This window comes from Magnolia sinica, chromosome 2 (genome assembly GCF_029962835.1).
Source record: "Magnolia sinica isolate HGM2019 chromosome 2, MsV1, whole genome shotgun sequence".
Lineage (NCBI taxonomy): Eukaryota > Viridiplantae > Streptophyta > Magnoliopsida > Magnoliales > Magnoliaceae > Magnolia > Magnolia sinica.
The window spans coordinates 4,991,971-5,008,470 of record NC_080574.1 but is presented as its reverse complement, the minus strand read 5'-3'; the positions used below and the strand labels follow the sequence as shown (position 1 = coordinate 5,008,470).

General features: G+C 40.3%; 1 protein-coding gene across 1 annotated transcript; it reads right to left on the bottom strand.

Annotated features, from left to right (window-relative positions):
• Positions 1–3,649: 3,649 nt before the first annotated feature.
• LOC131232537 (probable LL-diaminopimelate aminotransferase, chloroplastic) lies at positions 3,650–16,144 on the bottom strand. Its single transcript, XM_058228844.1, has 10 exons — positions 14,460–16,144; positions 14,292–14,362; positions 13,761–13,828; positions 13,042–13,158; positions 9,987–10,049; positions 7,780–7,884; positions 6,996–7,046; positions 5,938–6,258; positions 5,208–5,414; positions 3,650–4,221 (listed from the first exon to the last, which is right to left on the bottom strand). The coding sequence occupies exons 1-10, from the start codon at positions 14,543–14,545 to the stop codon at positions 3,928–3,930; spliced, it is 1,383 nt and encodes a 460-aa protein (XP_058084827.1). The 5' UTR covers positions 14,546–16,144; the 3' UTR covers positions 3,650–3,927.
• Positions 16,145–16,500: the final 356 nt, after the last annotated feature.

Below are 16,500 nucleotides of genomic sequence, written 5' to 3'. Positions count from 1 at the left end.
GGCGTTAATGCAACGTGACCATCCACATGAATATGGTGTTGTAAGAAATAATACAAATGTTAGGAGTATTCATGGAAATATCATATGTATTGCATTTCACAATTCTGTTGTTAAATTCCATTATCTGTTTTCTATTCTTTTTTTTTTTTTAAAATTGATATTATCTGAACATGTTAAATTTTGGGTAAGAAACGACCCTACTGGGCTGTTATGCTCATCCTACTAAAACAAATGCACAGGTGCAGAGCTGGAATATTACGAGCAGGCGGGCCTCTACTATTAGCTTTATTTTTATTATTTTTTTAAATTAGGTTTAGTTTATGTTCAAATTTCGATGTAGAAAGGGAAACTATCAAAATGGTTGAATTAAATAAACATTTCAGTTGTATTTCCTTTTAGATGATGTTGAGTGTTGATTGAATTTGATTAAATCAACTGGATTGAAATTAATGTATTATATTATAACTTACACCTTGAGATTCGGGTCCCGAAGACCTTATTCGGGTACTCGAATTTCGGGGCGTGACATGATCTGCTATCAGGATCGCCATAAAAAATCACAACAGATGATTAAAAAAAAAATGATAATCGATCGGGTCCCGAGAGCTCAAATTTTTTTATATCGGGTCCGGGTTTCAGCTAGAAACCCGATCGGATGCTATCAGGGTTCGGTCCAAATTGAAACACGTTGGCTCAGGTTGGATCTGAATGACATGATCCTAACCGCACCCATAACTTATGGATTACGTTACGTTTTAATCGGGTCTAAGTTAGGTTTGCCTAATTTCTATTTCCAATTTGACATTGACATCTTATCATCAACCCGTTTATATTTCGGTTCCAAACTTTTCAAATAAAGCTGCACCGTTCCCGAACATATCCATCTTTAAATTTTGACGTTTCTATCTTTTTATGGACGATTTTAGCCGTACACGTAGACTTTAAAGGCACTCTTGAATCAAGGGATATATGTTTCAATGATCGAAACCGTTCACACGATGGGCCTTATCACAGATAAATAGTAACAATATTTTTAGAGTGGACCGTTTTAAACCCTTCACTATTTCACTATTTTCGTTACAGGGCTAGCCCGACCTGGCCTGGTCCTGTAGGGCAACGGCGAGTGCCAGAGCCATCATGGCCTTTTTAGCCCGGTTAAGGCTATTGGTCCCGCTAGGGTCAGGGCTGGGCTAGGACTAACGCTGGCCTAGCCATAGCCGGGCCCATTGCCACAACTACATAATAGTGTAAATACTTATCTCACAATGTCACAACTCTAGCTTCATTTTGTACAGATTGGGCCCATGATTAAGTGATCCACACCGTTGATCTGAGAGAACCTATCACGGTTGGTATGTCCATAAAAAACCCATATTAATAGAAAATTGGATTAATACTATATATAAAAAAGAAAAAGAAAAAGAGTCAATAGTTGGATGGAATGGATCTTTGAATCCAGAAGAGCTCTTTTTTCCTTTTATCTGGCGTCCAATGAAATGAATGGTCTGATTTAGGCGAACCATGGGCCCCACCTGTGTAGAGTCTGTAGACTAAGTGCAGCAGGAAACAGTTCACATTCTGATGTATTAGGGCTCTACATCTCCACGGGATCCCACATGCATGGTCAGATGGATGAGATTTTGTGGAGAAGAGAGAGTTTACGCCGAAGTAGGATTTAGTAGGACTGCTGATGGACTGGGCTTAAGGCTGTCTACGGCTCAGATTTTGAATTGATTGGGCCAACGAACCCATTTTCTGACATAGTATTTAGCTCGTGCTTGAAATGAAATGAAAACTCCAGTCAACTGGACTTGAAGACTCAACACGGCTGGACTCATAGTCAACAAAGAATATTTTAAATAATCATATAAGTATAAAAAATCAGAAATCAAATAGCGAGTTCAATCCTTACTACCTTCTGCTTCCACGGTTTGTACTTCTTTTAAGTTTTCTATGGGAGTAGGGTGGATCAAATCACCTGATTCCTCTGATTCTACGGCTAAGATGTCTCCTGAATTACGATCAATGATTTAGATCACGTAAAAGAGTGGATCGAATCATCATTCTAATTCCTCTGATTTTACGGTTAAGATTACTCCAGATTACGATCAATGATTCAAATCACTTAAAGACAACTAATGGCCAAAGATCATTATTCTTCCTCGCTTATGTTTTCGGAAACATTTTCAATTTTGGATAATTTTGATTTCTTTTAAAACGAGAGAATGCTTTTCCTTGTATAAAAGAGATATAGAAGAGGATGTAAGAAGAGAAGTTCAAATAAGGTAGAGCTTATACCATCACATCCTCTACCTCTCCTATATCCTAATCTTCTTTGAATTATAAAAATTCAAAAATTTTAAATATCCAAGAGAAAATAGGAATGTGGGACCCACCCACCAATGGTTACCCACAAATTGGCCCCATCTGCAGCCCCAGCTTAGTTTCCTTAGCATTATTTTGCCTTTGGATATAACCAGCCACTGGTTGCAAATTGGAAAGGATTGGAAGTCAAATCCCGGGATTGGCCTGGCGTGCCAAACAAAGTCGGTGATCCGATCCCAATCCCATGTATCTCAAGACAATCCGCTGAAAACACCATCTTTACATTTAAATCCCATCAAATCCACCCTAATCCTTCAAATTTGCCTAGGACGTGTTTGTGTTGAGGGATTAGTAGGGATGAGAAAGTTTAATACCCCGAATGGCGGGCGCGCCAAACAGACTGGATATAGCAATCCAGGGATATATCAATCCCATGGATCTCTAGACAATCCACCGACAACACCATTATTACCTAGAAATCCATGCCATCCACCCTAATACCATTTAATCCCTTCCAATCCACCTGGCCAAACGGGCCCCTAGCATTATTTTGCCTTTGGATATAACCAGCCACTGGTTGCAAATGTATAGTTGTTGTTGTTGTTATTATTATTATTATTTATATATCAAATCAATTTACATCCATTTTAAGGCATGCAATCAATGAAAACCTATGCCCATTCCCCATGCACCAAAAACCCCATAAATGGGGTCAGTTGATGTATTTTCTTTCCCAACCATCTATTTGTTGACACCAAGAGTTTTTTGGTCCACAGGCCATCCACAGTGGGGAATGATATGGACAGTTCGGACCACTAAACCATGGGCCCCACTTGCACAGACTGAAAACGTGGGATACTAAAAACTCTCAGAGCATTCTATAATGCCTCTAAATCATACCCAACAAAACCCAAAACAGTTGGCCAATATGAAACTTCAATTTCAATACGTTATTTGATACTCTGGCAGAGTGATGGCTCATGTGCATGAGCTCAAAAATTATAAACATGGCACACTTGTAACTCAAATTGAACAGCCCAAATAGGCGAAACATACTATAAGTAGGTCATAAACCCAAAAATCAAATTGATTGGACGATTCTAACATCTGATTAATGGACATATTGCCAATTTTCAATGCCCACCATCCATTATATGTCCACCAACCAACCAGTAAAAACATCACTGATCTGAAGCCACAGTTTGGAGGGTTTAATCTGAATTACACATGTCACAACGTGTAATATTTTTGAGTTCATGTATATGAACCAACACACTCTACCAGAGTATCAAAGCTCTCTTTCAATTTGGAAAACCATAAGAGGTTCAAATAAAGAGTCTAATCATGTTTAAAGACAGTCTAATCACACTGTAGAGTAGTAAGCTTACATTGTAAGATTGAAAGGAGTAAATTCATGTAAAAAAATGCTAATAAAGTGTCTAATCACGTTTAAATCTGTCTAATCACGCCGTCTTTCTTTCTTGTAGTAAGCTTATGTTGTAAAATTGAGAAGACTACTGCATTGAAGGGATGACAAGAACATGCTATCCAAGAACATGACCACTGTTTTTATTTTTGCGAAAGAAAATTCACAAAAGATTCTTATTTGAAGAGATTCCGCAACCTCCTTGAAGCCTCAAGAACGCATTTCCGACGACCGAATGAGCTAACTCTGATAAACCCGTCGCCACCCGGGCCGAATCCTATACCCGGGACTGTAATTATGTGTGTTTTCTCGAGGATCTCTGAAAACACGTCCCACGATCTCCGACCTGGGAAATGGACCCAAATGTAGGGTGCATTTTTACCTCCGTACACCTTCAAGCCGAGCGACGAAAATGTTTCAGCTAATATTTCAGCATTCTCCTTGTAGAAAGCAATCACACGGCGTAAGGCCTGAAACATAATGGTCGAAGGAAAATTGGGTCACTGACCAGCTGAATTTGTAATATAGACCGAAATGCAGTTGCATAAAAAGGCTACAACAATTTAAAGAAAGATTTTTTACATGCAGAAACATTTTAAGATTGCGTTTGGATGCTCAATTGAATTGAATTGCAATAAGTGAATTCAATGATGTGTGAACAACCAAAGAGTGTACATCCAGTGTAATAAGGGACTAACCCCCAATTGCAATCATGATTGTTTCAGATATTTGGAATTAGAGGGTCTGTTCATCAGTATGGATGAAAATGGTGCCACCCTCACTTGGTCATTTGTTATATAGGTCATGCTCCAGTGACAAGAGTATCACTAGGACGCCATGGGCCCCACGTGCTGTGTAGATGACATCCACCCGTACAAGATGTGGTCCCCACCATGATATATCCCCATATCAAAAATCACGCCAATCCAATCATTAGTGGGGCAGACCATAGAGAACAGAGGACATCCACTCAAAAGCCTCCAAATTGCAGGTAGGCCCAACAGTGCTGCATGAATGTCCAACCCGTCCAAGAGGTGCAACCCACATGAAAATGGCACACTAAAAAAATCGGGCCCAACCAAATATCAGGGTGATTCCCCGAGTGTGGTTTTGGGGTTTTTTCCTGGATTGTTTTCCATTGTTTTCCATGTTACAGCCCACCTGATAATTGGATCAGCTTGCACCTGTGGATTGGATGGGCCTGATTTTTTGGGGTCTTACCATCATGTTGTGATTCAAATCTTGAACAGACTGGGTTTCATCAGCATGGTACATGGGACCCACAATGGCCCGCTACCACTGGAGCACATCCATCTTGTATATTGTGTTAGTTGTTGCAATTCAACTGCCTTGAACATCCAAACACAGGCTAATACTGGTCTGCCTTATAGAGGTACAACAATCCAGCTTTCTAATTCCAGACTGAGGTCTCAATGGTGCAATTTGGAACTTATACCATAAAACCTTCTGACGAAAGGCAAGCTAGCCCACCAGCCTGAGCAATGTTGGATGCACCACTAAAGCAGGTACAGACGATGCGATTGAAGTCCTTTATAACTGGAAATCCATTGGAAAATAACAGCTCCTCAGGGACTATGGTCCAACCTAGGCGAACACCGGTAAACCCCGCGAATTTGGAGAAGGATGAAATTTCAATGGCGACCTACAGAATAATCATATCCATCTTAGGGGGGAAAAGATAGCTAGAACAAAAAATCAAGAAAGCAAGTTGGGCTACACTAATGTGTGCCTTCTCCACCATTACCTAAATGTTGGTGACTCATCCATTGTAACTGCTGGGCAGTGTATGTCAAACCAGACTGCAAATTGTGGGCCCCATTGTGGATGAGCATAGCCCGAAAAATTGCATGAGGGTCCTGACCATCCAATTGGCATGGATGGTTAAAAGAGAAAATGGTCAGAGTCCAAATTCAACGGTGAGTATCTAATGGTTAAGATCATCCAATATGTGTGGTTCTTGGGTTATGCTCCATCCACAAAGGGGGGCGAGATTTTGTATACATGCCACTGTACGGTGGATGAGTCACCCATCAATAAATGGTGAAAAATGCATATGGTTGTTTAGTGCGCCTGCATGCATGAGTATGATGTGTCTATTCATTCACATGTGCATGTAGCATATGCACATGAATAGACAGTGAGATTGTTTGTATCATTGAGCGTGCCTCTCTGGCACCAGGAATTTCGTAAATGGATCTTGGGCTGTCATCTGAGATGTAAGTTGCATATGCAGAGTCGCAGACTATAATAGATCCGTTCTTGCTCGCAAATTCCACCAGTTGCTTCAATTGCTCCCTTGATGCAGCATGGCCAGTTGGGTTGTTTGGAGAGCAGAAGAAAATCACATCCGTCCGCGGAATAGTCGACAAGTCAGGAAAGAAGTGACCGCTGGGCGTGCATTTCATGTACACAATCTTCTCATACCTCCCTGTATCTGATTGGAAATCGCCAGCCTGACCCATTATGACACTAGTGTCTATGTATGCCTGTTGTTACAAGAATGTATTCCATCAGTCAGACCAAAAACCAAAAAAAAAAGAAAAAAAAAAAAGAAGAACAAGTCACTCAAAAGGGCCTGTTTGGATCGAGAAAATCCAAAATGTGGATATGGCAAACCCTAATGGAAAACATCAGGAAATGAAAAACTGTGGAATCCGACAGTAATTCCATTGTCTGGTTTGGAGTGGTATTTTCCATAGACATGTTTAAAAGTCAACAGTTAAACAACAAGAGCAGGCTTCTGCTTCTTTTTAACATGGTTTTACTCATTTTTTGAGGAAAAGTTAGGAAATGCAAGAATATTTCTACTCTCTGAACATGAGCCAAGGTGTGAGATCCATGGATTTCATGACATGGGCTCCACCTTAGATGTGTGTGGTCTGAAATTAAGGGCAATTTGGCCAATGGGAGGGCCACACTTGTACAAAAAATGCATGGTTGATATAACCAACAATCCATATTCAATGCAAGTCTGGCCCACCTGATGACTGGACCAGCCTGATTTTCAGGCCACTGAACATTCACGGTGGGGCTCACCATATGATCAACCCAGACCTGACATATGTGGGGAGACTTGCAAGTAGCCTTTGGGGCTCATTGATGATTTGTAAATAAGCATACAAGTAGATTATGTAGTATCATTCAAATGTCAGGCACAGGGTTGCAGCTGTACTATGTTTGTTTTATGAACTACCCAAGAAAGCTACAGGTGTAATGACATTACCGGAAAGGATGGGTCCTGAACAGCTACTGTGACATTGGATCCCAGGAGCATCTGTGAGAGAAAAGAGAGAGAGAATGAGAAATAAAAGTCAGGACTCAATCTTCAAATGCAGCAAGTAGATACTAGTATATGCTACATGAAACAGAGGAATTACAAGATTCACCACTGAGTGTATAGCATCCTTTGATGCTCGTTTTGTACAAGGCCTGTGATACAATGATCTAGACAGTCGGTCTGATGGGCCCCAAAATGTATGTACCATGCCCCAAACTCCCCCAGATTGTAAGATCCTACCCATGCAATTTTTGGCCTTTTTATCCATTGAATGTGGACGGTTGCTAATATTCTACAAGTCTGCAGGACCCATGATTCCATGTTGCAGACAGTCAATCTGATGGGTCCCAAACATGGATGCACCATGACCCAAAAACCTTCAAAATTGGAAGATCCCAACCATCCAATTTGGCTTCTCTTTTTTTTTTTCTGTTGAATGTGGATGGTTGCTCCATCCTTTCTTAACCATCTATTTTGCAGGCCATGGATCTAAAAGGGTTAGGATTGTCCCTCTTGGAAATTCTCAAGTACTGTTCATCCACAGTCTGCATAACCGGACCATGGGTCCCACTTGTGGGAACTGAGGACCCAAGGATAATATGCATATCCTCAAGTTGGAGATCATATGATTCCTGAAACTTACATAACACTGAGGAGATACTGAAACCAGGAAAACATGGTAATGAATTAATCAGTAATGGCAGGTGGAGACTTGTGAGTGTTTACATACCTGAAGGCGTGCAATGTCACACTGTGCACCATCTGATACAAAAATTTCAGTGCCTTTCACACCTAAATCCTTATAGAATGTTTCAGCAATTGCATTCCGTAATGCCTGCCACAAGGAGATAGAAGGTTAAGCATCCATCTTCGACACCCGAAAAAAATGAACTTGACCAAATTAGAAAAAAAAAAAAAGGAGCGTGTGTACCAAAAAGTGGGCCCATACATAGCCCTGATGCAAAATATCAGAAAAAATCTAGTAGCAGATTGATGCATCTCCCAATTCTACAAATTGTTATTAGAACGATCTTGTTTGCTTAGTTGAAGAACAACACTCTATCATCAGGCTCCTGGATATCGTCTGGGATGTGGATGAGATACTTGATGATGTTTCTACATTCGAAGTTTCATTTAGATTGTGTTTGGATGCACAAGCGAATTGAATTGTGATCTTTCTAGTATTCAAAATGAATAAGTAGCCCTCAAATTGCAGTCACGTTACTTCCAAGATTGACTTCTAAGTATCATAATTGCAAATTGAGGCCAGATCCTCGATGTGAAAGCTAAGGAAGTCGCAATTTGGTTGTTTGCACTTTACCAGACTACTAAATACAACTCAATTCGATACTGTATCCAAACACGCCCTTAATGTCATTCCTCTTTTCTTTTTTTTTTCTTTTTTTTTTCTTTTTTTTAAATGTCATTCCTCATGAGCCAATGGAAAGTGACCAAAAATTTCCTCCAGCAGATGATCCTGACCATCTGAGGTGGCCCCCTTGAAATACATGAAATTATCCATGCCACTTAAATCACTAGGATCATCTGAGAGGCAAGATATCAGAGCATGCCACATTCTACGATGGTTGCACCAGATCAATGGCTCAGGTTATCTAGAAGTGGCCCCCACCTGTACCGTCATTGGGTCAAAATAAAAACACCATTTCTTGATTGAGCATCACATAGTAGCTCGTTCTTTCTGGCCATTTTTGAGGTACTTTCAAGTTTATTATTATTTCTAGAGGTAGCAGGCAATATCCCGGGGCCAAGGTTTTAATGGCCAGAGAAAGATTCTGAATGGACGGAAGAGGCTCTACTTGTACATCTTCTGAGGGGATTTGGGGTGGTTCGGCCATTCTACCTAAGCTAGATTAGATGGACCAACACCATCACCTAAGTTACAAGACCAAAACTCTGTACTGGATGTTAACTCCCACTACTCAAAAAGGAAAATTAAGTATTTCAAACAAAACAAGCTTGAAGTCTGCAATATATCCCAAAGTAGGAAATTAATGTTGTGGGGCCCACTAAATTGGAATAGGATAGAGCCATCCTTGCAAATTAGTGGGTTCTGCTGAGAATGGAAGGTTTAAACCACACTGCCTGGATTATCTAACCTCTCCCACCATTTTCTTTTGAAAGCAATTGTCCAAAACTAAAATGGCCAACAGCTAGTGTTTGTCATTCAATACGTAGGAATGGTTTTTGAACCATGGTCCATCTACGATAAAGGCCAACTGGATGGATGGTCCTGATTGCTATGTAATCCTGCCACGTGTACTGTAGAGAAATTACTTTACCATATTGTCATTATCGATGTTAAGAGGTACATGGCCTTTCTTGTGCCACTTTATAGATATACGCTGGTTACAACACAAACTTCGAGATTGGAAAATGTTAAAGAGACAACCTTTAATTGTCAACTGCATTGTAGTGGGAAAGAATGTTACCACGCAATGGCATGCTTGGAATTGGAATATCATTCCTAGAATGAATTTCTTGCTGAAGTGAAACTACGATGGCTGTCTATGAAAACATTGGACGTAGAAAGAAACCCATTTGGATATTTTTCAACAGAGCGAGATGCAGGTGAGCTATTTCCCAGAGTAAGTTGGACCATTAAAAAAGGTGATATCAACTGGCATCTCGGCATCCATCGCTAAAGTTGGAAAGGTCATTTTACCACCGGCTAATAGCAGTGAGTGTATCTCAATAAAACGAGAAAAGCAATCAGACAACAGGTGGCAAATATCATCGTGTATGGCTGTCAGCAGGCCAGGTCAGGGGTTGGTTTGGATTGTATTTTGAATTGGTTGACCCACGCCTGTCGGGTGGGCCCTACTCAATTTTGATTCTGCTTTGCCTGGGCCCAGCTCATTGACAGCCAACAACAGAACAACAAAAGTAGAGGCAGTGGCAATACATGCATTATATTACCTTGTTGCCTTGTTCTGCTCCATAGCCTGTGTAACCTTCAGCTGTCGACAGAGCTTGTGAATGCTGCAAGCCATGAGAAAGATTAACCACCCTTTAGATATAAAACCTTCTTATTTGCATGCATCCAATCTCGACTATGGGAATTGAAATCATGAAATTTATCAATTGGTGTATGCAAATCATGGGGTGTATACTGTCCCCAAGTGCCCAGTCTGTAGAGGTGCAGTCCATGGTTCAATGATCTAGACCATTGATTTGATCAGCCCCACCATGGATGGAAGAAGACATGGAAATCTTCCAGATCGGAAGATCCTTTCCACCCAATCTTTGGCCTTTCTCCAGACTGTTGCTGTATTTTTATAGAATTTCTGTTTGTGGTCTGCTGATGTGTGGGTTGGGATCTTCCAATCTGGGAGATTTTGTGGCATCTCCCATCCATGGTGGGGCCCATCAGATCTATTCTCTGGCCCACCTAACCATGCAAATGCTAGGCGCATTTGAGTACTGCTCACATCCAGGGACTGATAATTCCTCTTCATAATATTCCTAAGTGTAGGTGACATCTAGAAACTAAAATTACAAGAGCAATGCTCCTATACTTATGCATACCATATTGTCCGACATGTGAAGGGTCTAAAATATCAATCTGGAGCATACATATGATTTCACTGTTCACGGTCCATCATCCCAAAATAACGGTGATTGGACTTGCTAACCATCCAAATTTTGGCCAAATTTGCTTCAGCCATCCATTTTGTACATGGCCCGTCACATGGTTATCAAAGTGGTTATCAGGAGATTGGAAATCTTAGATGATGAATACTGAATGGACGGTTCAAACCAATGATTAGACCTTTTCTTGTAAACAGTCTGAGATATCCTTTATAGGCCATGTGTCGGATGGGTAAGAATAGGATTAGGATTACTTTCTAGTTAGTTAAGCTTAGCTAAGAAGTTAGTTATTCGCCTGAGTCTAAGAAGTTATTCACCTGAGTCTATAAGTTATTCATCTGTGTCTAAAAGTTATTGTCTGTGAGAGGCCCACCATGTTGTGCGCGTGCAATCCAACCCACTCATTAAGTGAGCCCCACCATGATTACTAGATGCCCCAAAATTCAGGCCCATCCAATCATTAGGTGGGCTACACCATCAAAAACAATGGACAACCACCCAAAAACCTAAAAATTCACATGGTGACTCACATGATAATCAGATCAGCCTGATTTATGGGGCGTCCAACTTTCGTGGTGGGGCAACCCATGGACAGGTTAGATGCCATATACACACCATGGTGGCCTACCTGCAACCTTGTAGAGTAAGCTTATTCTACAAGCAGTTGCAGAGAAACCAGTCTCTACTTCTATCGGTTTTTGGATGTATATATCCAAGGAATAGAGGCCAGGCGGTGATAATTGAGAGGTTGTCACTGAGCATTCCTAGTCACACGGGAAGAGAGGTCAAATGGCAAGGCAAGGCCATACGCCCATGTGGCTCCTCATGGAGTATAGCTCACATCCAAATATCTTATTGGGGAACCAGGCAACGCCCATGAAGCTCCGGCAGAAAGGGACGGCCTGCCAGGCCGTAGTCTATTAGCATGGGCCCCAGAGTAAAGGACAATAAAACAAGTAACACTGTGAGAAAGTTACCATGATGGGATATGTTCCTCTTTTATATGAGAGGTCTGCTAACCACACAGTCAATATCCTCTACACCTGGCTTTACAGGTGGCACATCTGTCAACCCAGCAAGTGTATTGAAAATCTGAGTGGTGAATTAAGTGGCCCTGACCATGAAGATGATGTGGAGAATTAGGCTAGTAGACCACTCAAGCAGGCCACATGCATATGTTGAATGTGGACCACTAGCAATTCTTTCTTAAGGCATCCTTTCATTTCATATTGGGGTGGACCACAGCAACTTCATTTTTGTAATATAGTCATCTTCACACTAGGGGCCACCTTATGCTCTTCATGTGAATTCACCTGGCAAGTGGTGGGTTAGAGTTTCTCAGCCATAGGAAGATCTTTGTTGCTTGATGGATAGAGAAGGTATGGATAGTTTTAGAGACCCTCTTGAAAGGTCTCTTTCTCTTGGACAGGATAAGGAAGCTAGCAATGAAACAACTAGGTGTGTATGAAAGGCAAATATCCATGAAGAATTATAGTTCTGATGTGTCAGATCATGAATAATGTCTTGATACACCAATACGTCAAAACGTACAGATGGGACCAACCGTTTGATAATCCACACGGTTCATCATATGGGCCTAACTGTAGATGGGCATTCCCCAAAAATCTCCTGATCAAATGTTCCTATTACTTAGATCAGTGGTATGACTCACCGAACCATACGGCCCACTTTAATAGAAAAGGTGCACCAGGACACCAACCCCCTTCTGATGCATCATGACCCTATAATTCCTCAATATCCTATATATGCATGAGTTAGGAACATATTATAGGAAAGTTTTAAGTTCTTTTTTTTTTTTAATACTATAAATTTATAAGAAATACAAATCTGGATTCCAATATTATGTATTATATAGATAAGAGAAGATAGACAGTCCAATCAACCATCTGCACTGTCCATCTGATCCAGTCTGCTCTTTCTGGGCCACCATCCATTTAAGCTGATTGAACAATCCTAATAATCATCGATAGCCAACAAGGTGGATGATCAAGATAAATCAAAATAAATAGTTTTGATCATAAATTTAAACCATCCATTCAGTGGATCTCTGCATGTGTTGTTTATGCCCATTATGAATATTTTGACAGGATGATGCAATCCATCTGATATGTAGCTTGGAAACAATGATTGTGAAAAAAAAAAGCCCAACATTCATACCATAAATGTGATGTATGCAGGATCAACTTTGAAAAGAGGGCTGGACCAAATAGAAAGTGCAGATCTACCACATATCCAACAGCAACTCGTTGCATTGGATCTTTTCTCAAGATCGGACGCATTTATTTTGAAAAAAAAAAAGGTGTGGGAAGCATGCAAAAGGATAATAAATATCTGATTTTCATGCAAAAGAAACCACTGCTACCTGAGCCATAGCTGATGTTACAACGTGTGGTATGGGCTGAGTGGTATCACCAATCCCAAGGCTAATCAACTTGGCATCTGGGTGCTTCTGGAGATACTCAAACTGTCTTATTTCAATCTGATTTGAATACAATAACATCGAAATAAATCCAATTAAGAATTTTATAAATGAAAAGTCACATATTTCTAGAATAAAAATGAGAAAAAGAACATAAAGCATGAGACATTGATGGATCGTTGTCGTCGTCATAAAAGCCTCGTCACAGCTATTCGGATCTCTTTTCACCATCTCAATGGATGTATGATTGTATAGAGATATGATTCACATACAACGGCTTTGTGTTAACTTTCATATCCATCCTCTTTTCTTTTCTTTTTTTTACCTGTCGAATGGAATATATGATCGATGGAAAAGGCGGCCACACCATGAGGATTACCTGGTAAGGAAATCAGGCTGGTCCACTCGTTGGGTGGGTGACACCAGACACTGGGCCATACCATCGGCTGTCTATTGATTTTGACTCTTTGTCCGGCTCAATGGTTGGATCGGCCTGATCGATTTTCACATCATGTGATAATCATGGAGTGGCACACCTTTGAATAGGATATCATGTGATGATCACAAAAAGTTGTTGTGTGTGATCAATTTCCCAATATATGACAAGCACAGGAACCCAAGCCGTTTGCAACGACTTTTCGAGAAGTTAAAAAGTCACTGACCTCTGGAAACAAATAACCATTTTGCAGCTTTTCCAAATTCGCATTGCGGGAAACTTTCGTGCAAGAAACTGTAAATATAGCAAATGCCAACAATTACTTAGAGCTTCATAACAAAGAGGACTTTTCGCATATGACTCGTTGGCCATGAACTTCATAACCATCCCAGCTCAAGTGCCAAGATGTGTAGCACAGCCAATCCATGAAGACAACTTGCTGGACAAGTCAAAGTGGTCCACTCATCAGATGGCCTGCCCTGTATGGAAACAACAGACAGGTCAGCCTGCCTGATGACTGGACCTGCCTGATCTTTTGCACCAATGATCCTCATGGCGAGCCCACCTCATGAATCTCATGCCCTACATGCATGAAACATTGGCAATCAAGCTGGTTTGGAGGTTGTGTGAACATTACTCTGTATAAAATAAATGATTCCTTCATCTCTCAAGTCCTTCGAAATATCTGACGCAATTTCAAATTAAAGACTTAAGAAAATGCTAGAGAGAGAATTGGATCAAAGAAACAAGGCATTACCAGTCTTAACAAAATGGTTCGTAATGCAAACTTCTCGCTTCAAAGGTATTGAACTGGAAATCATCGATGAACTGACATAAACACAAACGGTATGGATTAAGCAACACATATAGATAATACTTGTACGTAGAGATACAAACCATATACACTCTGAAATCTAAGCATTACCTGGTCTTGATTATCCTAGGCTGCATGGATTCAGTCAGAGGCATGCAAATGCACGATTGTGCTTGGAAGGGAAACATCTTAGGCATGGAAAATATGAACTTTGGTCTTGATTTAAATATCTCTCAATGCAAAATCAACCAGGTATGGAGACTCAAAGCAACGAAGGAAGCAATAGAAAGCTCACTTCGATATGAGCTGAGCTGAGGAACAATGCCGTATATATTTAGTAACAAAAAGTTAATGATTAGACCAAAAAGTCCTTGATGAATTAAGGATCTCGTCTGGGTCAATCTGTTCCAATCACCAAGTGGGCCATGCAGAGTTTTCCTAGAGAAATCTGACCGACAAAGCAAACAGGTGTGAAATCAAGAATGTTTTAAGCGTCCATCACTATCTGACTAGTTATTAATAGAAGCTGGTCACTGGTGACCACAGCAGTTGGATCATATTAAAATTCAAGCAGATGAATCGAATGAGTATGTCTTCCACATGCTTTCACCTAATTTCCACAGACCTTTTCTTTCTTCCACATTTTGTAAGAACGGCTCTTGACTTCTGTTGTCTGCAGAAAACCACATTCACGCTCTTTCCCCGAACCTGCCTGAGACCCAACCACTACAGTTCCTCAAAACTCAATTGGGATCTTAAAACCGTCGAATTCAGCAAGAAAGAGGTGACAAGTTCTTGTCCTGGTTGCAATAAGTCCCAACTTTTCTTCCAAGTCCTATTGGCAGAGATAATTCTACGTCCCAACCCATCTTTCCAAAAGAGGTATTCCTTCCAAGAAAGGAATTCTATTATGAAAACAAAGGACAAAAAATCTCTTTCAATCAGTGACTACAGTACTCAACCCCTGCTAAAAGCCATGGCATCCTTGAATATACTTGCTTTGTCACTTGACATATCAGGACCACAACGGCCCCATTTGGGACCGGCTGCTGAAAACAAACTCATGGAAATTGTGCCATTCCCTAGCCGCCATGGCCTCTTTTTCTTTTTTCTTTTTTATTCAATTGGTCCGTATTAACATCAGCAAATTACTGAATAGTCATTTTAGCTGATTTGATTCTTAAAGGCTTGAACTTGACCACAAATAGCGATCACATGGACTGAAATCCAAAATAACTTTTTGTAGTGAACTTCGAATGAATTTCTCAGTACACTCTCACCAAATCCCCATGGATTCTCCGTCTGACTTTCTGAAACTTCTGCCAAATTTACAATTCAAGTTCTCCACACCAACTCCTCCCTAATGGCCCACCACAATCCTCCAACTAAAGTTGTGATTAAAGAACAGTATGATGAAGATGATGGATGAGGAAAAAAAGGCAGATAAGGAAACATCCAAACAAGGAAAAGAAATTAACCAGACAGAAGTTCTTGGGTGATTATAGCAAGATGATTCATTTTCCAAACATCCAAACGAGGAAAAGAAACTAGACAAGTTCTTGGGTGGTTATAATAAGATAATTTTCCACGGAGAAAGCACCATTGAAAAATGCCCCTCCCTCCAAAATTCAGAATTCTTAACACATCTAGTATTGTCAAATACAGAATAGAACGTATCTTCACCAGTGATATATCAACAAAAGTCATCACAGAAGTATATTTATTTTCATAAAATGGAAAATTCCTCCCGAAATCAAGAAGGGAATTTCAGAAATAAGTTATCCACACATCTAGTATCGTCAAATACAGAATAGAACGTATCTTCACCAGTGATATGTCAACAAAAGTCATCATGGAATTTTTATTTATTTTTGTAAAATGGAAAAATCCTCCCGAAATCAAGAAGGGAATTTCAGAAATAAGTTATCCATAATGATCTATCAAGAAGGGAATTTCAGAAATAAGTTATCCATAATGATCTCTCTCTCTCTCTCATAATGATCTCTCTCTCTCTCTCTCTCTCTCTCTCTCTCTCTCTCTCTCTCTCTCTCTAAGGTGGGCCATATGATGAACTGACCAAATCAAGGATCAAACATTCTCTATTATCATCAACATGGATTGACTGTCTTTTTGTCCATTGATCAAATGGCTA

What these genes read in the sequence shown, in the direction of transcription:
- LOC131232537 (XM_058228844.1), bottom strand. Translation starts at nt 14,545, where the DNA reads ATGCCTAAGATGTTTCCCTTCCAAGCACAATCGTGCATTTGCATGCCT. An exon ending in GAACCATTTTGTTAAGACTG is followed by an intron (nt 13,829 to 14,291) that starts GTAATGCCTTGT and finishes CTATATTTACAG; the next exon opens with TTTCTTGCACGAAAGTTTCC. An exon ending in TAACATCAGCTATGGCTCAG is followed by an intron (nt 10,050 to 13,041) that starts GTAGCAGTGGTT and finishes CATGGCTTGCAG; the next exon opens with CATTCACAAGCTCTGTCGAC.